Genomic DNA, 27,534 nt, shown 5'->3' on the forward strand with positions numbered 1-27,534 from the left:
CATTAATAGTATCAAAGATTCTTTACAGTGGAGAAGTAAGAGGCAACAGTTGTGTGTTGAATTGCCAACCATGTGCTAAGCAGTGTGTTAGGGTAGCTCCTTTAAATGAAATGGTGGAGTTGTGTTGTTTTTTTTCTCTCTCACAGTACTTGAGCTATTACTCACCCAGTTTTACAGATAAAGTTGCTGTACCTCAGAGAAATTACATGTCAAACCAAAATTAAGATTAAAGTTTGTCTGTATCAACACCTGTTCCTTTTAACTCATTCACTGTGGATTTATTTGTAAGAATTTCCATTCTACATTTAAATCTTCATTTACTAATTTGCAAGCAGTAAGTTAGTAAGGTAAGTTAGAAACTACTTAAAGTCTATAGGCCAGTATAAAAGTAAACTAAGAAACACCTCCAGTTAAGCCTCAATCAAAACCGAAAATAAAGTTAGAAAGTAAATCAAGTCAGGAAGAAAATTATTTTATCTAAAATATTTATACTCTTCAGGAACAAAATTTTTTAGTGGAATCAGGTGTTTTTGTGATTATTTAATGTGGTAACACATATATTCTTTTAATATTATTATCAAGGTTTCTCAAGTAGTGTTGTAAAATAGTGGCTCAGTCCTCAGAAAAATTTTCTTTGTCTTGACAGCTTAGAAATTTTTTAGTAAAGTGTTAATTCATAGGAAAAAAATGGAAATTTTTAATCCCAAAGATGTAGCCATTATAAAATTGGTCTTTCTAACAAGAGGTCTGGGTTATTTTGACATAGGCATACTTGTTTATTTAAATATAAATGCAGCTTGCTTTGTTCTGGCACTGAGTATGACGTTGGTTTCCTTTACGAGTCTTCACTACTTCCCATGCAGGAACCAGAAGCGCCTTAGTGAGAACATTGGCCTACATTTGGCACAGCCTTTATAAAGGCATGTGATTAACATCAAAAGCAAACTAGGATATGATCCACATGGCCTCTTTTAGGTTTATTTTTCCTCACTGCTATGAGGTTTCAGATTTTAATCTAGGGAGTTCTCCATATTTTATAGTTTCCATTCTGTCATCCTCTAATCACCATACTGGCAGACATTTTAATTATTCTAATCCTAAATTGGCCCTCTGAGATCTTGATATTCAAAAAAAGACAACTTTAAAATATTATTTGAAATATTTTCTTCCTAGTTCCTAAAACCATACCTACACAACTTTTAGTATATTGTAATCAGACAAATCATTGACAGGAAAATCCATTAAGAACAAATGAAGTCAAAGTGTTTCCTGCTTCTCTTCCTAGTAAAAGCTAATATTCATTGCATTGTATATTTTCAACTTAGAAAGCAAAGCTAGAACAACTAAATTTCTGTTTTGAGAAGTAGCAGCGTCTTATACAGCAAAGTTTCTTTCTGTTAAGTTGTACTTCAGAAGATTATTGTAACCAAGGGGGAGGATGCTGCACACTATTGTTCTGGACAGTTGATTACTGAAGATACGGTTACTCTGTTGTAGCTTCAAGTAGATTTTGGGAAGCATTTAATCCCAGAGTGGTATGTTTTATTTGATTATTTTAGTAACAAAATATTTTGAGCTTTCAACTGGCTATCATGGCCCTATCTGGAGATTACACTAGGAACTCACAATGGTAAATGATACCTGGGCAGATGACTTATCAGACACTTAAGATTCTGAAGCCTTCATCAAACCAATTTTTTAAAGCAATTATAGAAGGATTAAATCACAAAATATATAGTACCCTTTTTTCTAATCAATTATCTGTAGCCTTGACACAGTAGATCTACTAAAAACTATCCTTCTTTGTATTTATTTGCATTTTCCCATGGCCACACAAAATTACTGCTTTGAAGGTCTTGGAATTTCCTTGTAGCTTTTATTAAGAGGTAGCAACTTGGTCCGAATCATGCCAGAAATAATATCGTACTTTATTTAGGATCCATAACAGGGTAATAATGTTTCTCTAATTCATGCTCAAAAGCTATTACTCTTGCCATGTAGAAAGAATAATTTCTTGGGTTATGAACAAGTATCTGCTTGAAGGACTTTATTGCAATTTTTGTTATGAGAAGTATAAATAGCTAAGATCTTCAGTTGCATAAAATAAGAATGAAATATTAATGTAATAACTAAACCATCAATAACATTAGCTTAACCACAGTTAATGAGCACAGTAATATGTTCATTTATTTCTTACCATCTTGGTTTCATTCGTTTATTTCTAATAAAGGTAGGAAAGGTTTTAGCTTCCTGTGTATTCATTTTCATTCATTCTTCTCTATCACAAGTTTTTTTCTGTGTCTATTCCCAAATGTGCTTCCTAACAAATCCCTGTCTCTTGATAGCAGTGTACAGGTATAGACACAGTCATGGCCTTTTTCCTTCCATGAAGTAATTGTGGGGCAGCAGGGAGAGCATTTTCTATTAGAGGAATTGGAGATTATTTTTGCTTTTTAAAATATAAGGCATATTTTATTTGTCTGTCTAGTTTAAGAGAATATCAACAGACCTGGGATAGAAATAAAAGATGTTTTATAAATCATTTTTGTAAACATTATCATTTCTCCCAAATTTAAAGATTTTTATTCCGATTTTTAAAATATATATATTCATTCATTATATAATAGTGTGCTTTTTAATAGAAGTATTAGGGAGGAACTTGATTCAAGTGTCACCACATTGGAAATGTGAATAATTATAAATGACTTTTATCACGTGCCACTTGCATTAGTGACTGCTTTATAAACAAAATGTGGCAGAGTCCTATCAGGAGATCCTGTTGTTCCCATTTATGGATTAGGATGCTGAGATTTAGGGATATAGTAAGCAAATTGTTCACTTCCACAAATTAGAGAGAGTGTCAGAGCTGGAATTTGAAGCCAAGTCTTCTGGCCACAGAACACCTCCTCTTTGTCACTCTATTTTGTGATCCCTCCAGGCCTACAGAATTGAAAGGAAGAGTTTTGCCACCATCCTGGATCTCATGCACAAATATGCTGTGTTCTTCATCCACCTTAGGGCCTGGGCTTTGTGTTATTTCACCACCTGTGGAAATGAAAATGTACCAAAACAACTATTACCGCTGCACAGTGGCCTGTCTTTGGGAAGGGGAAAGTTTTTTGAGTGTGAGGAATACAAGTGTTTGGTCGCGGAACCAAGCAAAACCAACTGTGCTGGCGCAGCAGTGTTAATTCTGACTAACCAAACTAATAAGGCCTAAGCTAGCGGAGGAATACAGAAAGCAATAGCGTGTAATTTCAGGTTGAATGGATTTGTAACACCAAACTCTGATTGGGAGTTGTGTTTTATTCTCTTTTTTATTAATGTTGGGCATATTTTTAGTATAAATTTGAGAAGAGATTACAAAATAGTAAAAAAGTGTTTTTTACAGGCCATCGAGACTCATTTGATCCGCAAGTCTAGCAGCGGACTAACTTACATCGCGGAGTGGAAAGGGGGCCTCTTGGAGCACAAGATGGGCCACCTGACCTGCTTTGCAGGAGGCATGTTCGCACTCGGGGCTGATGGAGCTCCCGAAGCCATGGCCCAACACTACCTTGAACTCGGGGCTGAAATTGCCCGTACCTGTCATGAATCATATAATCGAACATGTGAGTACATGTTATTCTTCACTTACAGTCTATTCCCACATGCTTTGATTTCATGCAGTTTTGTCATTGCTGCCATCAAAAGACTGTCCACTCTGCCTATGAAACTTGATGATCGTGATTAATGTCATAAAGGAATGTATATTTTTATTTTAAAAGGCAATGATTTTCCACCTGAAAATATCTACCTTTAGTTTGCCAAGAAACAAAAATCCAGGCCCTAAAGAGTTAAAGCCAGCCTAATTTACTGACTTCTGCTTTTGCTAATAACACTGGACAAGGGTCTCTATCTCCCTGCAAAGAGAAACTTAGCATTGTATTATCCATTGTTAATCTTCTCCACATCCCCCATGAAATAGATCATGAATCCCACTCCCTTCTTATAAAATAGGAATTTGCAACACAAAGTACAAATAACTGGCCTTTTGTAGCAAAATTACTTAGGATTGTCAACCACTAAATTTCTGGCTAACTCAAATGGTATTCCACGGTGTCTTGCACTTGCCTGGTGGGTGCTCAGTAAATGGGGGTTAAATGAAAAAAAAAAATTGTTACTGTTTTCTAAAATGGACTCTTTTAGATGACTAAATGTTTTAAGTATATGAGTTTTATGTATTACATGATGTTTATAATTCTTTTTTAAAACTGACCACTTTGACATCTCTCTTCAGTGTTGTTAAAGTACAGTCAGACCTTCGTATCCGTGGGTTCCACAACCGCAGATCAGAAATGTTCCCCAAAAAATGGATGGTTCTCTCTGTACTGAACATTTATAGAGTTTTTGTTCTTATCTTTATTCCCTAAACAATACAGTATAACACCTAGTTACATAACATTTACACTGTATTAAGTATTATAAGTAAACTGCAGATGATTTAAAGTATATGGGAGGATGTACCTAGGTTGTATGCAAATACTTTGCCATTTTATATAAGGGACTCAAGGAGCCATGGATTTTTGTTATCCTCGGAGGGTCCTGGAACCAATCCCCCACAGATACTGAGGGATGACTGTACTTTCTAGTTTCATTTAACTTATTGACTGTAAGCACTGTCCAGAACAATAACCCTTATTCATTCATTCCATGTCCTTTAGTTATGAAACTGGGACCAGAAGCTTTCAGATTTGATGGTGGTGTTGAAGCCATTGCTACAAGACAAAATGAAAAATACTACATCTTACGGCCAGAAGTTATGGAGACTTACATGTATATGTGGAGACTGACTCATGAACCAAAGTACAGGAAATGGGCCTGGGAAGCTGTAGAGGTGATGTTTTAATTTGCATGTTTCTTATAGATAAATGTCATAGTAAAAAATGTTCAGTTGATACCTATAAATCAGGCTTATCAACTTTTCTATAATTTTTAAAGCTTCAACCAGGATTTTTTCCACCTAGGACTGTGTATTTTCATTGAAGTCGTTTTATATCCCTAGCTTCAGCTTTGCTTTGTATAACATTGATATAGATATACCTACTGATAGATATTGAAGGAGATGACTAGAAAGGCATAGTCTAAAATTAAGTTCCCATTAATACAAAAATGATGATCTCTTAATTCCAGCTAAGGGTTATTGGCAGCTTGGGGATATTCACCTCTGTCTGTTTCAATAAACACTTCCTGTTTTTTTCTGTCTTTGAGCTTTAAAATGCTAGTACATGCTTCTACTTAGAGTAAATAGCTACTTAGGTCTAACTTTTAGAAAGCACTTATAGAAGAATTACTTTGTATAAGGATATTCCTTTACCAGCCTCAGGTTTCTTGGAATATCTGTAAGCTTTCCATCTGCCCAGGGTGTTATTTTCATTGTCTGTCACCTCTTGGGTCTCTTCCTGCCCAGGATGGTATATCTCCTTCCTAAACTAATCTAGTGAATGCTTTGTGTGCCAAATGCCTGAGGAGACACCCTGCAGGATATGCATCTAACAATGTCTGTCTAATTGTAAGAGTTATTATTCCGCAAGGAGTGGAAGGGAATTCAGGTGATAAGAACAAGCAAATGCTTTAATTACACTCTCATTCTCTAGCACTCTTTGTTAGAAAGTTAGCTATCTTTAAAAACTGTCCATGAGGAATGACTTCTCTCAGGAAATCTAAAATGAATATTGCCTTTGGTAAAATTTAACTAATATCTTAGGAAGCCATCGGTGAATCTTGCTGATTATCCTCTTCATTTAGTATGTGTCTTCTTATTAATCATCAGTCATTTTAAATAACAGCAATTCTCTAGGCCTCTTTGAGGGGGCAGTTTTATTACATTTAATCAGTAGTCATTGTAATTTCTTTACATTTCTGTTTTTTTCCTCTGGAAAAAAATGTTAAAATTGAGGCTTTTCTAAACTTTGATGATAGGAATTGTTTTGATCTTCAATTGGCCAGCAAATGAATTGAATATCAGTTTAAGTTGAGAATATCAGGAATAATGTATTCCATCAAATCTAAAACACCATAGTTAGTAAGAAGCATCATTGTTTTATATACCACTAAGAAAAATAACACTGCCAATTAAATTATGACATCCATTTTATAGATGTTAGAATGTGCAAAATGTATGGCCGAGAAGGGATCAAAAATGGGAGGTAAGCAAATTCGTATTGCAAGGTAGACAGGGTGCTTTGGTTTGCTCTGTTCTTCGGGAGGTTGGTTGTTTATGGGATCATAAGGTTGGTTTATGTGTTATGATTTTTATTTCTTGTCAACCCTTTAACATAATATATGACATGAAATCATTTCCCTGTGTCACAACACTGAGGTCTCAATTTTGGGGACACCCCCAGTAACCTCTGCTAGAACCTGAGCTATAGTGGTGAGCAAGGAGTGCTGTAGGATCTTGCATTTTTTAAACCAGAAAAACTAGGACTTTGAAGGCATGGCCACACATTTCCCCCGCCCCCGTGGCCTCCTGTGTTTCAGCAGCAGACCTGCATATGCTGGCAGCTCTCACCCCCAGCACCTCCAGCACTTGGCTGTTGTGATGCACACTTGAGACCACAGCTGGAAACCATGTCAGGAAAAGAAGGTGGAAAAGCTTTCCCTAGCCAGCTGGCTGTGGTCTGGGAAGTGCTGGGGAGTTAATGGCTGTCAACCAAGGAGGTTTTGGAGTTGATGGATAACTATGCCAGTCTTCTTTCTCTCAAGAATCATTCTGGAATGCATGCTACATGGTTCTTCAGAGGGTTTCTAGCAGGAGTGAGCCTCGTTGCACACAGTTGTAACTTAGTATAATTCATTGGCTCTTGCGTCCCTGTTTTGCTCTTCCCACTTGCCCACTTCCTGATGTCACCTCCCTGACAGACTTCCTGCATCCTGCGTCCAACCCTTGTCTCATGCTTTATTTTTAAGGGAACCCAAACCGAAACATAGGGGGTCTTAAAAATCACCTCATTCCGCTTTCTACTTAAAGACAAGACTCCCTTCCAAATCTCTGCAAGATAGCTGTTCCTCATCAACCCAAGGACTTCCCAGCAAAGGGGAATGTATCACCTAATAAAGTAACTCATTCCAATTGGTAATGGTTGAAGGTGTTAGAAAGTTACTTATTTTGAAGCCACAATTTACAATGTTCTGTGCTCTGGGGGTACCAGAGGAAAGAAATCTCCCTTCTACATTTCAGCTCCCCAGTTATCTGAAGACAGCACGTTCTGCCATCTCTTCCTTTCCTCATCCATCATTTCCCTTGATTTTCTTCTCCTGACCTGGTTTCCAGCTGTGGTCTTTTAGGGCTGAGCAGTGTGTCTCAAAAACCTCTCTTCCTCTCTTAGCAGTGTGATTTTTCACAGCTTATAGTCCAACTTGTTCTTTTAGTAGATTTATATAAAAAAAAAAAAAAAAAACTGCCAGTACTTTGGGAGGCTGAGGTGGGCGGATCACGAGGTCAGGAGATCGAGACCATCCTGGCTAACATGGTAAAACCCCATCTCTACTAAAAATACAAAAAAAAATTAGCCAGGCGTGGTGGCGGGTGCCTGTAGTCCCAGCTACTCTGGAGGCTGAGGCACGAGAATGGCATGAACCCGGGAGGCGGAGCTTGCAGTGAGCCGAGATCATGCCACTGCACTCCAACCTGAGTGACAGAGCAAGACTGTCATCTCCAAAGGAAAAAAAAAAAACTGGCTTATACTGAAATTATAGTCAGTGTTAGCTTCTCCATTCGCTACCGTTGAGTCACATCTCCTTTGCACTGTACTTTTTCACCCATACTTTCAGTTTGTAAATTGTAAGCCGTCTTCCTATCTTCTAACAAAGCACTCCCTTCCCAGCCTTCTTTCACTGATACACTTGAGAAACCTGCTTTCTGTGTCTTAAATTTCTAATAATAATGTCAAATAAGATATGAAAAGGTATATAATCCAGCACTACAACACTAGGGAGTTCTTTTGTGGGTTAACAGCACTCCATTAACCACAGATGTTCAAGCACTTGCAAGTCTGCCTGACAGAAATAATACTTAATATTATTAATATATTATAATTATAATATATTATTATATTATATATAAAATATAATATTTTATTTTATTATTTTTATTTTATATAAAATATAATTTTAAATTATATATATAATATATATAATATAATTATATTAATAATATTTAACTGATATTTCTTTTGCTTTTTGTCAAAAATGTCAGGAAGGCTAGGCGTGGTGGCTCAAGCCTGTAATCCCAGCATGTGGGAGGCCGAGGTGGGAGGATGGCTCGAGGATGGGAATTTGCGGTCAGCCTGGGCAACAAGTCACCCTGTCTCTACAAAATTTAAAAATTAGCTCATCGAAACTCATGCCTGTGGAGGAAAATACCACCCGAATGAACAGCTTTTCAAAAATTATTTATTTCCCTTATTCTTTTTATAATTGACAAAATAAGCTGTATATGTTTATTGTGTACAACATAATGTTTTGAAATATATATATGTTGTGGCATGGCTAAATCAAGCTAATTAACAAATGCATTACCTCACATAGCTTAGTTTTTGTGGTAAGAACATTTAAATCTACTCTCTTAACATTTTTTTTTTTTTAAATAGAGACGGGGTCTCGTTATGTTGCCCAGGCTGGTCTTGAACTCCTGGGCTCAAGTGATCCTCCCACCTTGCCCTCCCAAAGTACTGGGATTACAGACATGAGCCACCCAGCAGACCTCTCTCAGCATTTTTTTTTTTTTTGGTCTATGGCCCCATTTTTTAAGATTACCATATATTGTTATTAACTGGTAACTATCATCACTACATTGTACAATAGATCTCTTGAACTTACTGCTCTTAAGTGCAATTTTATATCCTTTGACCAACATCTCTCCGGCCACCCCAGCCCCCACACCACCCTAGCATCTGAGTAACTTTTCACTCAAAAGCCATATAATTGCCAAGAAGTACATGGAAGGATGCTTCATATCATTTGTCATCAAGGAAACACAAATCAAAAGCACAATAAAATACCAATTCATACCCATAAAAAAAAAATTAGCTCATCATGGTGGCACACTCCTATAGTCCCTAGCTACTCAGGAGGCTGAGGAGGGAGGACCAGTTGAGCCCAGGAGTTCAAGGTTATTTTGAGCTAAGATTGCACCGCTGCACCCCAGCCTGAGCAACAGAGCAAGACCCTCTCGAAATTTAAAAAAAAAAAAAAAAACACATGAGAAACTGACAAATTCCTTCCAGTAAAACATCTGATAACTTACAGCATGAGCTTTATCGGAATATTAATTATATGTATATATTCACAGATTATATAATATCTCAGCTGATCTACAGTAGAGGGTAAAGCCTTACATAGGGATTTGTGATTTTTTTGGCTTCAGGGGTTTTTTTTGGTAATTTCAGGTTTTTTGGCTTTGTTTTTTGCACAGACATTTTTCTTTGCTCTTCTAAACCTAACTTTTTCCACTCAGTCATTTCGACTCTCAGAAAGTGACTTCTCTTCTTCCTTCATACTCCTGCCTCCTCAGGCTTCATCCTGTTTCCAGACCCTCTTTGATTTGTTCAAGGTGCCTGATTCTCTGTGTTCTACCCTTGAGTTCAGACCACACTCACACAGACAGCCTTACTCCATGGATCAGCCATTTATATATCTGGTAGACAAGAGAATAGTCTTCTGTCCTCTGACTTAGGATTTAACTCATGATGCTTGCTATTTTCTTACCCTTCATCCCTTGTTTAGAGCTCCAGTCACTATAAACATTCTCATATCCTGTTCTCTGCTATTAGCACATCCCAGTCACATAGGATCACTAATAATAATTACTAACAACTACTAATAATTTACTCAAAACCAAGGTGGTCCCTATGCCTCGAGGCTGAGAGTCCCAAGAACAGATTGTAGTACAATGATGATCTGGTTAGACTTAGCCATACAAACACGGACAACTTCCACTGTTGAGATGCTGATAGAATCAGGGCTGTTGTAAGGGCCCAGGAAAGTTACTTGTCCCCGGCTTCACATTCCTAAAGTCTTAAAATCTAGACTTTTGCATAAGGGGAGAGGGGTGGTTCTTTGATGCTTTTCCTTAAAAAAAAAAAAAATTTTTTTTTTAATTTACCAAAAGCTTTAAAAACTGAAAGTGGCTGGGCCTCTCTAAACCTCTGGAAGCCCTTGTTATTGTCTAAGCATTTCTTCATTTTGTTTCATTCTCACTTACAACCGCATGTTGAGAAGGAAGACGCTGCCTGGGACATGGAGCCTCTGGGGCCAATGATAAGGGGAGTCTCAAGCTGGAACTTGGCCCACCACTCAAAATTTTTGACTGTGTTCATGAATACTATAGCTTACCTCAGGAGGACTTGTGGGGAACAAGAATGAGAGGGTGAACTAGAAAGAAAGGTGATCAGGCATTGTCTACCCCAAAAGCAACTCCTCTAACAAAAGAAGGAGCTTAGAGCAGTTTCCATGGGCAGGGGGAGTGGCTATTTATCATGGCTGGCCCTATCATTAGCTCATCACCAAAAAACCTCAAGGGAACACAGGTTTTGGGATTAAAATCTGTTTAAAGAAATATCTGGAAATGGGGTTTCCCATAAAAAGCTTGCCCATTTTTTCTAAATTCTGATTTTTTTTTTCCTTTTTTTAACCAATAATTTTTGGCTTACTCTACGTATCTGGTATTTGAGTTTTTGTCAAAGAAAAAGGAGGAAAGAAAAAATAATAGGACTTGAAAGTTTCCTGGGCCGGGCGCGGTGGCTCAAGCCTGTAATCCCAGCACTTTGGGAGGCCGAGGCGGGCGGATCACAAGGTCAGGAGATCGAGACCACAGTGAAACCCCGTCTCTACTAAAAATACAAAAAATTAGCCGGGCACGGTGGCGGGCGCCTGTAGTCCCAGCTACTCAGGAGGCTGAGGCAGGAGAATGGCGGGAACCCGGGAGGCAGAGCTTGCAGTGAGCCGAGATCGTGCCACTGCACTCCAGCCTGGGCAACAGCGTGAGACTCCGTCTCAAAAAAAAAAAAAAAAAAAAAAAAAAGAAAGTTTCCTCACACTCCTCCTCCATTTGATGCACTGTCTGGAACTTAGAATTTAATCAAAGCATCTGTTTTTAAGTTGATTGGTCTTATTTTCTTGGGGGCTTTTTAAAAGTGTGAAATCATAAGGCATTTTCTTTATTCATGTGGCCTTCTGGTCAGATTTTCTTTAACCAGGTAATTAAATTCTTCTCCTCATAGTCTCTGCTCTCTCCCTTCTGTCCTCCAGCCCTGATGTGAAAAATCAATAACCTCATTATCAGTATCTGCAGATGGGAGCTGAGCTCTCAGTGCAGCATCTCTGCTCATGAGAATCCATGGCTGGTATTTACTTTCCCTCACCTCTTTTCTGGGCTCTACATTCTTAGAGCCTTATTTTCCTCCAAAATCCTTTCTAGCCAGAGAAGATTTTTCTCAAGTAATAAGGCAAGGTCTATGCTTTCCATCTTCTTGGTAGTTGGATTAAATGGGAGAAAATGGGGTACAATTGTACATGTAAAAAAAAAAAAAAGAGGGACAGAACTATGATCCACAGGGGAAAACTAAAAAGTGAAAAATGACGTGAGAAACTAAGAGTAAGTATATCTTGTTTATATTTTCTTTATTTCACTATAAAATATATTAGGGTTTTAGTGTTAAACTTTATTATTTTTGTCTATAGTCAATAAATTAGAACCAGATTGCAGATGGCAATTTTTGTACAATGGAAATTTTTATTTGACCATATAATTAATAAGATTAGTAGGATGTGATGAGCAGAAAATAACTTCCCTAGAAATGAATATGCCTGGTAACTAGCAGAGCAGCAAATGTAATTTCAAAATATAAACAGCACAAAAAAAAAAAACAACTCAAAATGAATTAAAGACTTAAATATAAGACCTAAAACCATAAAACTCCTAGGAGAAAACAATGAGGGAAAAGCTCCTTGACACTGAGCTTGGCAATGATTTTTTGGATTTGACCCAAAAACACAGGCAACAAAAGCAAACATAAACACATGAAACTACATCAAACTAAAACGTTTCCTTACAGCAAAGGAAAACAATCAACCAAACGAAACACAACAAAAATGTGTGCAAACCATATATCTGATAAGGGGTTACTATCCCAAATATTAAGGAACTTACAATTCAATAGCAGAAAAACAACCTGATTTTAAAATAGGCAAAGGACCTGAAGAGACATTTTTCCAAAGAAGACGTACGGATGGCCAGTAATGAAAAGATGCTCAACATCACAAATCATCAGGGAAATGCAAATCAGAACCACAGTGAGATATCACCTCATACCTTTTTAAATGGCTGTTATCAAAAATTCAAGAGATAATCAGTCTTGGTGAGGATGCAGAGTAAAGGGAACCTTTGTACTCTGTTGGTGGCAGTGAAAATTGATATAGCCATTGTAGAAAACAATATGGAGGTTTCTCAAAAAATTAAAAATAGAGCTGATCCAGCAATCCTAATTCTTGGTGTATATCCACATCAGAAGATGATGTATATCCACCACAGAAGATGGTGTATATCCACAGAAGTGTATATCAAAACATCCCATTGTACACCTTCCAGTGTATACTATTTGTATTTGTCATACATTGGGAAAGCTGGAAAAAGGTTAAAGAAAAATAGAAACAAACGAAAGAAAGTGGGCTCTGGAAGGAGAAAAGAAAACACAAACAGCAGCCATCTTAGTGGTAACCAACAAAGTGGAAGGCAGGTTGGTTTAGGTTGTTACCTAAATGTTCATCCTCACACTGCCCAACCCATCTGTTTTCCAAATATTCATTAAATTCAGACAACTACAGAAATGTAGGATCATTTCTCTCTAGAGAGTTGTCAGTGGAGTCATCCCATCTTCTTCCATACTAGACTTAAAAAAAAAAAAATGTATTTTAGGAATAGATCCCAGTCACATGTCTCTCACTGTCTTTCATTTTCTTCTTTTAGCTCTGTTACCAGTATCACTGATTAGTACCCTACAATCAATTTTCAAAAACTCAGATATTCCAATTATAGTAGCAGCTGATTTTGTTCCAGTACAGTTTCTCAACCAGTGGTTTATGATCCCAGTTGACATTAGCAATCTCTCCAAACTAGGGGTCAGCAAACTCTTTCTGTTAAGGGCCAGACAATATCAAGCTTGGGGGACAGCCAGCCAGTCTCTTTTGCATCTACTTAGCTCTGTCATTGTAGTATAAAAACAGCCGCAGACAATATTTAAACAACATGGCTGTGGTTTAATAAAAGTTTATTTACAAAAATAAACAGTGGACTGGATTTAGCCTATGGTTCATACTTTGCTAAACCCTGCTCTAGACCATTGGAGGAATTGGTAAAAATCAGTGAAAAATTTTTCCAAAACTAAAGGCAGAAGTGTTTCAAATTAGGTAAGGTATGTTGTCCATATGTTCTGTGACTTCATTTTTGATTTACATTTAGTTATGGTTTTAATTTTTTTTTACCTAAAACTCTAACAAACTTTGATTTAATTTGAATCCAATTTGTAAAAAATAAATTTTGGCTGGGCACAGTGGCTCATGCCTGTAATCCCAACTCTTTGGGAAGCTGAGGCAAGCAGATTGCTTGAGCCCAGGAGTTTGAGACAAGCCTGGGCAACATGGCAAAACCCCATCTCTACAAAAAATTAGCCAGGCATGCATGCCTGTGGTCCCAGCTACTTGGGAAGCTGAGGCAGGAGAATCACCTGAGCCCAAGAGGTAGAGGCTTCAGTGAACCACGATGGTACCACTGTACTCCACCCAGGCAACAGAGTGAGGCCCTGTCTCAAAAAAATAAAAAATAAAAAGTTTTATCTGAACTTGACAGTCTAATAATAAAAATTAGTGACAATCAGCTTATTAAAATGTGACCATTTTTTTCCCCTCCTCTTTGTAATTTAGGCCTTGGAAAACCATTGCAGAGTGAATGGAGGCTATTCAGGCCTAAGGGATGTTTACCTTCTTCATGAGAGTTATGATGATGTGCAGCAGAGTTTCTTCCTGGCAGAGACATTGAAGTAGGTAAAAATTATTCTAAAACCATGTGGCTAAGGTACCTGGACAGATCTTTGTAGATATCTTTTATCACGAACACATTGAAGTAATATCAAGTGTGACTGATTCAGAATATCAGGCATGGCTATAATTGCAGGCGTATTCTCAATAACTAGGTTCAGTGACTTGATACTGCCAACACCAAAGCACTGAGTAGCTTCTTTACCCCACGTTAGTGAGTATAACCCCTCAGGGTTTTGTTGATATATTTGACTCTTGTCCATGTTTCTCGGTAAGATGAATGGAGACATTGATGTGGTTTTTGCTGTGTGTTTGTGGTTTCACTGCCTGCCCTTGGGCCTCATATACTTATGTTTCTCTCACCAGATATTTGTACCTAATATTTTCTGACGATGATCTTCTTCCACTGGAGCATTGGATCTTCAATAGCGAGGCACATCTTCTCCCTATCCTCCGTAAAGAAAAAAAGGAAGTTGAAATCAGAGAGGAATAAAAAGACATTTTATATTTTACTCTGCTCCATTCCCTTCACTGCATACCTTAATAATTCCTTTCCTGGTAATCAGGCACATGATGAACTTTGATTAGTAGGTCTGTGATTAAGTTCTTAAATTGTTTTGCAGTCTTTTATGTTTATTATCATAAGTATAGGTGGACCTAAATTCCTTATCGTATCCTTTATTATTCAGCCAGTGTATCCACCAGTTTTTTGTTTGTTTTTAAGTAACCTATTATCTCTGGAGTTCATGAAGGTGTAATACCATTTTTATTAAACTGAGTAGAATGGTATAGCAATGACCTCTTAATTACAATTTGATTTGACTGCAAAACTTTTTCCTCCTCTAAGAGGAGATAATGTCTGCTTTAAGCTGTAATGTTTTGCCATGTTGCAAAAAGCCATAATAATAAGTATAAAAAAGCTTTTTCCTTTTCAATTTCATGTTAATCTGGTTTGTCTGTCCACCAGAGACAGATCTTCTAACTGTGACAGCCTCTTTATGCAGGTCTATCATTATTTGATAGAATGTCTTCTAAAATACTTCACTCACATTATAATTCAAATTAGAAAGTCATTCCAAAAGGATCATCTCATGTTGACCTCATTTCATCGGAACTGCAGTGTATTTTTGTTGGTTAATTATATTAGTGTTTTCTATTTTGTAAATGTGTCCTTTAATTTTACTTTACTGCCCTGTGTCAATTCTGAATTATATACTGGTTAATTTCTTCCATTCCCTACTACACAGAGAGGTGAGCTCTCAAATTTTGCAGAGCTCTGCTATCACTGAATTACATTTTTCTAAAGAAAATAGTATAATTTAATGGATTAGCTTTTGTGTTTAACTGAATATATGAAGAAATTGGGTCTCTCTAAAGAGAAGGTGTTTCCTTTTTTTTTTTGGAGACGGAGTCCTGCTCTGTCGCCCAGACTGGAGTGCAGTGGCGCTATCTCGGCTCACTGCAACCTCCGCCCCCTGGGTTCATGCCATTCTCCTGCCTCAGCCTCCCAAGTAGCTGGGACTACAGGCGCCCACCACCACGCCCGGCTAATTTTTTGTGTTTTTAGTAGAGATGGGATGGGGTTTCACCGTGTTAGCCAGGATGGTCTCGATCTCCTGACCTCATGATCCACCCACCTCGGCCTCCCAAAGTGCTGGGATTACAGGCTTGAGCCACCACGCCCGGCCAAGAGAGGGTATTTCATATGGCTTTTAGTTCCATTTGTTTGTATTTCATCTTGATTTTTTTTCTTGGGAAAATAAAGCATTCTGTTTGGTTCAGATTTCTCAGATTTGAAAAAGGCTCTATCTCAAATGTAGTAAATTATTTCCTTTCAGTTTGTGAAAGCAGGATTTGGCTCTGAAGGAAGCTTTGCCAATTTTGCTTATTCATGATCAATCAAGGAAAATCTAATAAATTTTAGACCAAATAAGAATATAGCATATTTAGTATGGTTATATTCAACGTAGAGATCACAACTTAGAAGAAATATAAAGAAATGGCCGCTCCCAATCCCCCACAGTCCTGGAGTAGATAAAAATCAATATCTGATTCTTTTAAACATTAAGTTTGAAATAGGAATGGTTTTCTCAAGAATAGATTTGGTGATACCTTGTGTTTGCTCACACTGGCTCGCTATATATGCATATATATTTATGTGGATAGAGATACTTCCATGAAAGGGCTAATATGATGCATATACTAAAGTGCAAAGACTTTGACCATGTGAATTTTCAGCTGAGAATGGTCAGAAAGATCAATACAACCCCATGGATTAGGCTGAAGCATATGAAATTGCTGCATTTGTAGTTTAAAAACTGTCCACAGTTTCATATGGTTCCACCTAATATTACTGAAGACAATTATTTTCTTAGCTATAGGCTTAATGGTTTTAGTTATTTTAGCATTTGAAAGTGTTTTAAAAGATTGCCTTTATCTGACAGAACCACCTTTATGACCTGCTTTCTGTTTTTCAGTATCATACATTGGTGTATGTCAGAGAATAAATTAGTAAAATTAGTAAATGCAAAAGACTCTTCCATACATCATCATTTCCGTGGTAATGTGTCTCTGTGATCCAGAATAATTTCTCCCACTCATGTCTTCAGTTCACCTAATGAAATAAATGGATAGCAAGAGCCCTTTGTTCCCAGGACTTTAAGGCAAAATATTAAAAATTATTGCCAAAATTGGGCCGTATGTATTAAGATTATAATGTTTGTATAAATGTCCTTGAACTTGCCATTTAAATTAACTCATTTTCTTTTCAGTTTGATTTGAAAGAGCACAAAGCTGATAAGTACTTCTGCAGCAGATACAGTATTAAAATCAGGTTGTGTGTACACACTGCACTGTAAGGTACCTTGGTGTCCTGGTGTGAATAGACAAGAAGCTGTACTATATGTTGCTCTCTCAGTGGCAACAATGAAGTTTTTGCAATTCTAGAACTTGGATTTTTTTTAACAAAAGTCCCAAAACACCAAAAATGTAAACAAGATAAGAGAGGAATATTATAGTGATGTAATTTAATTAAAGTTATATTTTGGGTTAACAACTGAAGTCTTTAAGTAGAAACTTATTTTCAACAAAACTGTGCAGTTAAATTTATGTATTCACATACTGAAAAATGAACAGTTAAAGTGGCACTTAATTTTGTGTTTCTTCAATATGTCTTGATATACTTTGTGCAATTAATATTACACATGTGAGTTGTATGGCGGTTTACAGAACTCAGTGACTTGTCATGACATTTTCACATGAGCTATACATTGTGTACATTGTTTTTGATTTTTACATAAATCCATTCTGTCATTTTCAACTTTATATATAAATCTCCAATGTTATGGGAAACAATAGATTGACACATAATTTTTAAAAATTATATTTGTAAAATTTCTCTATTGTGAATAAAGTCTTTTAATATATCTCCTCATTTGTTATATTTTTCTCCTTTTTAGTTGGCTTTTGTATATCTAAGGGGTGAGTGCATTCTGTTGCAAATAAAAGTACTTGATCCTAACAGCAATTCCATACCACACCTATAGAATCTTGACAAGGAAACATTTCCCATTAAGAAACTTTACATTGCACATAATTTTGCTTATACAGTGTTTGGGTAATCAAATAACTTTTATTAAGGATCTAACATATGTTCAACACCAGGACACAAAGGCTAGAAGTTTTGGTGTCAGAAATGGCACAAACTATGTTCTTTGTTCATAAATTTGCAGTGCAACTAAGAAAATTAGACTAACCCCACACTACCCCTCAAAACAAGACAAAAATAGCATTTAGTTGTGTTAAATTACAAGCCCAAAATTCTATAGAAGTTCATGGGAACAGGAGGTCCATAGCATTTGAGTGGTCAGAGAGGCTTAATAGAAAAAGGAGAACTTATGCTGTAGGAGATCCTCCAAAAATTTTCAAAAAGCCCAGGTTCTAAGTTCTTCAAATTCATACTGTACTTTTTAGAATGTTTCAGATATTTTGGTTGCCATTGCCACTACCTGGAACTCACTTTGCCTAGTATTTTTATAGCTCATTCTTTATCAGGTCTCTGCACAATTGTCACCTTATTAGAATGACTCCTTTGGCAAATCAGTATAAAATTATCTCCACCTTTTGTCCCCTACCCTATTTTATTTTCTACTTAGCATTTGTTATATTACATATTTATTTCCTTATTTGTTCATGTCTTTCTAACCCCTTGGTATGAAACCCCATGAGAAAAGAAACTTCAACTGGCATTTTCCCCCCCATTTCTCTGTCTAGTGCTGAGAGCAACAACTAGCAGTTGATGTACTCCACAATCGAGAAAGTACATGAATTAGGAAACTCTGCCTTATATTCATAGTCTTTGCTACAACTATTTGCAAATGTCTTTTACTAAGCAGTACACTTTTTAAAAATAAAGTACATGTTTGTGACTAGAATCAACTCTCAATCAACGTTATTTTTAATCCACTTACATCATGTAAAATAAAGTAAGGCATGACTCCTCCAATAGAGTTTTCAGTATTCAACAGCCCATTATTGTTTTATGTGACTTAATGTCACAGTCCCTGCCTCATATGTTAAACAAAAAACAAAAAATGATTATAACAGCACCAAGCAAAGAAATCAGCTGATTACCTAACAGAGTCAAATGGGAACCTTCTGAATTAAATTATTGGTAACACAAATGATGTTGGTTGTGTTTATGTTGTTGGTGACAGAATTATTAAAATTTATTCTAAGCATGGTTTTTATGTATACTAATCAGCCATCAACACAGAGATGGCAGCTTGGCAACAAATACGTCTAATGACTGATAATGATATGTAGACGGTTGCTTAAAAAGCTTTTCAAAGGTAAGATAAAATCTTTTTCATTTGAACATGGAGTTCATCTATCTAGTTGCCATGCAAGGGTCCCTACCTTGTGACTGAGGAGTGAGGGCAGGGAGGGGAGTCTTAGGAAACTTCTTAACTGATTTTATGGCCTGAAGCCTCCTTTCTATTTTTTCCAGGCTCATTCCATCCACCACACTAGCCAATACATGAGTCACAGTTTTCAAGAAATATTTGCTAGGCGTCAGATACATATTTAAAGTATTGGAACTACGGAGGAATGTAGACAGCATTTAGTCCAACTCTCATTTTAAATATGAGGAAATGGGGATTTTCCCAGCAACAGGAACTGTTTTTCTATCCTTCCTCTGTGCTGCCAGACACAGGAATATGGTAAGATTTCGTGCTAATCCTAAAAATACAAAAAAAAAAAACAGCCAGGCATGGTGGTGCATGCCTGTAATCCCAGTTACTTGGGAGGATGAGACAAAAGAATCACTTGCACTCGGGAGGCAGAGGTTGCAGTGAGCTAAGAATGCACTACTGCACTCCAACCTGAGTGACAGAGCCAGACTCCGCCTCAAAAAAAAAAAAAAAAAAAAAAAAAAAAAAAAAAAAAACAGCCATGTATGAGAGCGTATGTTATTTCCAACCAACCACTCCAAAATAAAGGTATACATTCACATTCAGAGTTCACCCTTAGAAATTGGTCTACTGCTGTGTTTCTTTCTCCAGCTGTGGGCTACAGTTTACCTAATCTGAATCTCAGCTAAGGTTTGTTAAAATGCAGATTTCAAGGCCTTCCCCCAAATTTTACCAAATCAAAATTGTGATGAGGTCCTGGAATACCCATGTTTAGCCCTTTGTGTTACTCCTACACACACTAAAGTTGAAAACAATTTTAAGTTATAGGTAGAAGGAAATCCCAAGACTATCAGAACAATTAATGAGTTAATTAGCAAATCATGACAAGAATGTGTACCTTTTCCTGCTTTTTTGTCTCTACCTCAAGGTTTAAGTACAACTTGACGTAACTTTGGTCACTTCGAAAACAGATTCTTCCTTTTCTACAAAAGCATTCATCTGCAATAAGCCATACACCTAAATCTTTTAGAAACAGATTTACACTAGATTCTTAAACATAATTCTTATTAGGGGAATCTCAAAAGTATTAACTACAATCATTCTTCTTTTTATTCAGCAACTGTTTCATTGGCTTTCTTTTCCCAATAACTGTATTTTTAAGTCATTTTTCAAATTGTTTCTACTGTTCTTGTTGATTTTAACACGAGTGTCACTTGCACAGACCACACGGAATTTCTAGTTTGGCTATATGTCATGTAAATGTATAAAATGTTCTTGGAAATGACCTCTGAAAAATACCTTCATTTCCCCCACCCATGTTTTTACATTCATTGTTATGCTAATTGTCAAAGATTTGTTGACTTGCCATTATTATGATTACTTTGAGTCCCCTTAAAACATGCCATTACTTACAGAATAAATTAAATGTGTATCACAGATCCATTTAATTCCTCAGTGAAGGCAAATTACCATGAAACATTAGAAAACAGTGATAGATGTATGGTTTTTTAAAACTTTTACACATGCTGGGATATTTTGGCCTTAGGCTACAAGCGCTTACTAATTCACAATTCTGCAAACAGGGCCATAAAGTGTACTGCTTTCAAATAGTATTTTCCAAAATGACTGGCACCTGAGAGGTTTTTGTTTGTTTTGTTTTGTTTTGTTTTGTTTTGTTTAACTCTCCTAGGAGAAACAAGTGAATGATTCCCATTCACAAAATCTTTGGGAACTTTATTCCTCACTTTCCAACTCTTGGCATTCTTTGTGGAAAACAGAAACACAATCACCTCGCAGAACCAGGATGGGAGGTTCCATAACAACTTCTTGAGGCAGGCACGATGCTATTGGTTCCCTTTCATGTATGTGGCAGCTTTGGTTTGTTATGACCCAAGGCTGTCTATTTAACAAGTGACTGAAGGAGAAGCAAACTAAATCTCTTCCTTCCTGTGCAAAACCTCTTTACCATTCTGCCTTTCAATACTGCACCTCACTGGTTAAATAAACCTCACTGGTTAAATAAACCCTAAGTGCCTCTCTCAGCTATCCACATTCCTTCTCCATCTTGCTTTTGTCAACTTGATAACTTTGTGACGTACATAATCTTGGCAGGGAGTTGCAAAAATATATTTTTTTAATGCCCCATTAAAATACATTAAGCCTAAGTCTCTCTTCTGTATATGATGCAGCATACAGAAGGGGTAGAAAGTAGGTGCAATGGGCCAGTGGGAAGCTGACCTCACTAGGAATCCAGACAAGGGTTCCCAGCCTTAGCTGGTGTCATTAACTCCCTGTGTGATTTGGAACAAGAACTTACTCTTCACATCTCCTTTTCCTTAATATGTAAAATGAGAGGAGTGATTAGCCCAGGCCTAACAGCTAGGCTGTGCGTTGCATGACATCTGTTGTGGATACCCGAGCAAGAAACAGCAGTCCACATGCCTAGAATATTTCCATGCATAGACTAGAGACCACCACACCCAAATTACAAGACATCAAAACCTTAGTGTCCTCATCCATAAAATGGGAGGGATCATATCTACTTTCCAGAGAATTAAAATCATATATGTAAAAGGTTTTAGCTCATGCCTTCAATCCATGAGTTCCAGCCCCTTCTTTCAGCTTCTGCATCCTATAAAAGAATCATCTTTCCTCCACCTTGGGAAGCCTCCAGCTTGTTTTGTTATGACAACACATTTGTTATTATTTTACTTGCTGTTTCCAATAACCCTAGGCTTTTTTGGATGCCTTCCTTCAATCAGACTGCTTCAAACACATGTTATTACTCATCTTCTAAGGTCAAAGTTCAGCTCTTTTCTGACATGAGAAGACAGAAGTAGCCAGCTCTTCTTCTTCACACCTGCATCATGAACTAATTGGACATTTTTCCACTTTTTTTTTTTTTTTTGTTAGCGAGCAGTAGAGTTTTGTTTTTTGGCTTGTGGGATTTTTTTTAGCATTTGTAGAAGACAAGAAATAGGGATCAAACTGCATGATTGTTGAACTATTATCAATTGTGTTATTTGTGTATTCAAACAATCCAATGAAAATGAGACAGTGTCTACGACAGCTAAGAACTCCTTTTCGATTGAAGGGCAGTTTTATTTTCAACCCGGAGTAGCTTTGGAAACCAACCAAATCAATTTTATGAACTAGGAAGGTTTACTGAAATAACTCTTCTGAAAGAACCAGCATTGCTTCCAAAATCAGCTTGTATGTTTGAAAATTACTTATAGTGACTTAAAACTGATCACTTTCAAAGAAAAATGTATAAGGTGATTTTTATTGAGAGTCTACTTACCTAGTCCCCACCACCCCCGAGCCGCCCAACGACAACAACAACAAAAAACTCTTGGTTTCTATAGCAGTGGAGATGTAAATTATATGCAACTAATATTTACCTTTTCTTCTGGCACTCCCCACACAAGAATAAGGCTGTTAGCTTCTGAAGAGAGGCTAACACTGTTGAACAAAGTACCCATAGTTCACTTCCTTCCCCCAATACACCTCCCTCCTGCTGGCCTTCACTTTTCTGTATTATCCCTGAAAAGGCCTTCCTGGTCTACCTCCTTCCACTTCTTGGAGAATGTCTATTCCTCCTTTTAAGTCTCAATTTGTATGTCTGTGACCAGTCTGCCTCTCATTCCAATTTGTTCTTGCTTCTTCTGGGACTCCAAAGGACTTCGTGCAAACTCCTATTCATGTATCACACTATATTGTCATTATTGGTTTTCATTCATTCATTCATCCCACTAATATTTCTTAAGTAACCAGAATATTTCAGATACTGTCATAGGTCCTGGGGAATTTAGTAGTAAGCAAGTTAGACTTGCTTCTTGCAAGTCTTGACTAGGAAAAAAGGCAAATACGCAAAAAATAGAATTTTTAAAATTTAAAAAAGAGGGCGTCATGGCTTATTTGCTAATATAAATACTGGATTTGATATAGCATCTGGCACACATTTGTTTTCAACCCAATTTTACCCCTCCATTCTTCACATAGGAGGCACTCAGTGAACACTTGGTGAAGAGTGAACAAATTGTTAAGAAATGAAGAAAAAGTGAGTCTCAAACTTCTGTTCAAAAACATACACATAATTTTCATCTTAAGTTTGCCTGCAACACAACACAGCCCTGGAAAGTGCTACTAACTCAAAGTGGTACTTCCATCTGCAAAGTTGAATACAGATTCTATTTTCAGTGAAAAATCTGGTGTTTACCTTAACTGTGAGATACCTAATTATAAGCTGCCATTAGAAAAATTGCATCACTATAATTTCAAAACAAACTTACCAAAAGTAGAATGGTTTTCTCATATTGTAGTATGTTCAAAATACACCAACTGTCTTAGGGAAAACCCACAAGAGTCCAAGCTATATTCTCTCATTGTCATTGCTTGTGAACTATTCACTATCCTTGAGATCAACAGACATATCAGATACTCTCAATTCCGCTAGAGTTTGTCTTGTTTGTGTTTGGTTTGAGGGTAGGGGAGTCAGGGGATGTCTTTGTTTGTTTGCTTGTTTGAACCCTTATCGATGCCTGAATTGGCATGCCCCCACGTCCAGGGCTGGCTTCTTCTGTTCAATGGAACACTTGAAGAGCACTGTGAGTGATGTAAATAATAAAGAACTTCTCTGTAGTGACTGCAACCTTTCTGTAATCCTTTCTAGTAATAGGACCAAGGATTCTAGGGCTAAAGTGAAACTATTAATAATTCTATTGCTAAATTTTTTCAAATAAGTTCACTCTGTTCTTCCAAGCTGGCTTTTCTTCAACCATTCTAACGGAAATGAAATGATTGATTACGATTTCGCCATCATCCACCTTATCTTCTTTTCTCTACCTCCAGAAGAGGTGCTGACACAAATGATCAAAGAACAGAGAGGGAGAAAAACAAAGGATCTCAGAGAGATTAATCAGTCCCTGAAAATCTGAAAGTGACTTTTGTCACCATTATAAATCAACATACAGGATTTCTTTAAACACTAGATAAACAAAAATATAGTATGTCAAAACCACAATTAAAAAGTAGATAAATATAATTAATTTTAACAAGCTCTTGAATTTATTTTGCTGCTTTAAAAAATAGAGGATAGATTGCTTTCCTCTTGTCTTCTTCATACAATGATGATTACATTAAGGGAAGTTTCAAAATTTCCACATTGTATGTCTGGGCTTTTAACCTCTCCCAAAGATTAGATAAAGACTGCCAAACCAAAAAGCATTTTTGGCTCACATACACAGCTCATTCTTTAAATAGAAGTTTCAGCATGTCCAGGCAGGATCAAAGACTTCTAAAGAGTCTTTATCTATTGATTAACTGTAGAGGATATTCTGCTTAAAATGAATCTTAAAGACTCTCTAAAATAAATGTTTTATTCTACATTAGGGTAAAAGGTGTAAAGGGAAAAACGAGACATTGCTACTCCTCTCCCATCCTACAAATATATGTTACATTTTTGCCTGCAATTTTTCTATAAAAAGTTGGAAGTAGGAAAAGACCCTATTCGGCAATGAAATTGTATTTTTCCTCCTGAGATGGATATTCAAGAACTCCTACTCCAAGAATTGCTACTCCAACTAATTCCAAGTAGATATCTAAGAATTAATACTCCACTGAGCAGAGGTCACTTAGTGACTCCCCAGTACACAGGAGAAACTCCCTTGGAGACCACTGGCTAAACTATTGATGCACTCCACATCTCAAATGGGGTCAGAAAAACCCCTTCCTTTTTCTGTGATTCTGGTGGCTAAGAATATACCAATACACCTAGATAGAACCCTGAGAAGCAGGCAGCATATAATGAAGAGATCAAGGTGAGAATCCCTCCTGTGTACTTTCAAAAAAAAAAAAAAAAACTTTAAGTTTCAGGATACATGTGTAGAACACACAGGTTTGTTATATAGGTATACATGTGCCATGGTGGTTTGCTGCACCTATCAACCCGTCATCTAGATTTTAAGCCCCACATGCATTAGGTATTTATCCTAGTGCTCTCCTTCCCATCACCTCTTACCCCACTACCCCTTGACAGGCCCTGGTGTGTGTTGTTCCCCTCCCTGTGTCCATATGTTCTCATTGTTCAACTCCTACTTATGAGTGAGAACATGTGGTGTTTGGTTTTCTGTTCCTGTTAGTTTGCTGAGGATGATGGTTTCTAGCTCCATCCATGTCCCTGCAAAGGACATGATCTCATTCTTTTTTATGGCTGCATAGTATTCCATGGTGTATACATACCACATTTTCTTTATCCAGTCTATCATTGATGGGCATTTGGATTGGTTCCATGTCTTTGCTATTGTAAATAGTGCTGCAATAAACATATGTGTGCATGTGTCTTTATAGTAGAATGATTTATATTCCTTTGGGTATATTCCCAGTAATACAACTGCTGGGTCAAATGGTATTTCTGGTTCTAGATCCTTGAGGAATTGCTACACTGTCTTCGACAATGGTTGAACTAATTTACGTTTCCACCAACAGTGTAAAAGCGTTCCTATTTCTCCACAGCCTTGCCAGCATCTATTGTTTCTTGATGGGTTTTTTTTTATTTTTGTTGTTGTTATTGCTTGTTTTTTGAGACAGAGTCTCGCTCTTGTCACCCAGGCTGGAGTGCAGTGGCACAATCTTGGCTCACTGCAATCTCCATCTCTCAGGTTCAAGCAATTCTCCTCCCTCAGCCTCCTGGGCAGCTGGGATTACAGGCACCCGCCACTACGCCCAGCTAATTTTTGCACTTTTAGTAGAGACTTTTAATGTTGGCCAGGTGGGTCTTGAACACCTGACCTCAGATGATCCACCCACCTTGGCCTCCCAAAGTGGTGGGATTACAGGCATGAGCCACTGTGCCCAGCCAATTTCTTGACTTTTTAATAATCGCCATTCTGACTGGTGTGAGATGGTATCTCATTGTGGTTTAGATTGCCATTTCTCTAACGATCAGCGATGTTGAGCTTTTTTTCATATGTTTGTTGTCCACATAAATGTCTTCTTTTGAGAAGTGTCTGTTCATATCCTTTGCCCACTTTTTGATGGGGTTGGTTTTTTTGTTGTTTTTTTTTTTTTTCTTTTCCCTGTAAATTTGTTTAAGTTCCTTGTAGATTCTGGATATTAGCCCTTTGTCAGATGGGTAGATTGCAAAAATTTTTTACCCATTCTGTAGGTTGCCTGTTCACTCTGATGATAGTTTCTTTTGCTGTGAAGAAGCTCCTTGGTTTAATTAGATCCCATTTGTCAGTTTTGGCTTTCGTTGACATTGCTTTTGGTGTTTTAGACATGAAGTCCTTGCCCATGCCTATCTCCTGAATGGTATCCTAGGTTTTCTTCTAGGGTCTTTATGGTTTTGGTTTTTACATTTGAGTCTTTAATCGATCTTGAGTTAATTTTTGTATAAAGTGTAAGAAAGGGGTCCAGCTTCAGTTTTCTGCATATGGCTAGCCAGTTTTCCCAACACCATTTATTAAATACGGAACTCTTTCCTCATTACTTGTTTTTGTCAGGTTTGTTAAAGATCACATGGTTGTAGATGTATGGTGTTATTTCTGAGGCTTCTGTTCTGTTCCATTGGTCTATATGTCTGTTTTGGTACCAGTACCATGCTGTTATGGTTACTGTACCCTTGTAGTATAGTTTGAAGTCAGGTAGCATGATGCCTCCTGCTTTGTTCTTTTTGCTTAGGATTGTCTTGGCTGTATGGTCTCCTTTTTGGTTCCATATGAAATTTAAAGTAGTTTTTTCTAATTCTGTGAAGAATGTCAATGGTAGTTTGGGAATAGCATTGAATCTATACATTACTTTGGGCAGTATGGCCATTTTCACAACACTGATTCTTCCTATCCATGAAGATAGAATGTTCTTCCATTTGTTTGTGTCCTCTCTTATTTCCTTGAGCAGTGGTTTGTAGTTCTCCTTGTAGAGGTCCTTCATATCCCTTGTAAGTTGTATTCCTAGGTATTTAATTCTCTTTGTAGCAATTGTGAATGGGAGTTCACTCATGATTTGGCTCTCTGCTTGTCTATTATCAGTGTATAGGAATGCTTGTAATTTTTGCACATCGATTTTGTATCCTGAGACTTTGCTGAAGTTGTTTATCAGCTTAAGGAGCTTTTGGGCTGAGATGATGGGGTTTTCTAAATATACAATCATGTCATCTGCAAACAGAGACAACTTGACTTCCTCTCTTGCTATTTGACTACCCTTTATTTCTTTCTCTAGCCTGATTGCTCTGGCCAAAACTTCTAATACTACGTTGAATACGAGTGGTGAGAGAGGGCATCCTTGTCTTGTGCCTGTTTTCAAAGGGAATGCTTCTAGTTTTTGCCTATTCCATATGATATTGGCTATGGGTTTATAATAAATAGCTCTTATTATTTTGAGGTATGTTCTATCAATACCTAGTTTATTGAGAGTTTTTAACATGAAGGGTTGTTGAATTTTATCAAAGGTCTTTTCTGCATCTATGGAAATAATCATGTGGTTTTTGTCATTGGTTCTGTTTATGTGATGGATTACATTTATTGATTTGTGTATGCTGAACCAGCCT

At 37.1% G+C, this 27,534-nt stretch overlaps 1 protein-coding gene across 2 annotated transcripts in view; it reads left to right on the forward strand.

The window, feature by feature from the left end:
* MAN1A1 (mannosidase alpha class 1A member 1) overlaps positions 1-17,501 on the forward strand; it is a 177,336-nt gene extending 159,835 nt beyond the window's left edge. For both annotated transcript variants that reach the window (XM_050788747.1, XM_050788748.1), the window contains exons 10-13: positions 3,392-3,611; positions 4,704-4,876; positions 13,963-14,078; positions 14,443-17,501. In XM_050788747.1, the coding sequence (XP_050644704.1) occupies positions 3,392-3,611; positions 4,704-4,876; positions 13,963-14,078; positions 14,443-14,569 (636 nt within the window). In that variant the 3' untranslated portion in view covers positions 14,570-17,501. The remainder of the gene's footprint in view (positions 1-3,391; positions 3,612-4,703; positions 4,877-13,962; positions 14,079-14,442) is intronic.
* The last annotated feature ends 10,033 nt before the right edge of the window (positions 17,502-27,534 follow it).

Source organism: Macaca thibetana, chromosome 4 (genome assembly GCF_024542745.1).
Source record: "Macaca thibetana thibetana isolate TM-01 chromosome 4, ASM2454274v1, whole genome shotgun sequence".
Lineage (NCBI taxonomy): Eukaryota > Metazoa > Chordata > Mammalia > Primates > Cercopithecidae > Macaca > Macaca thibetana.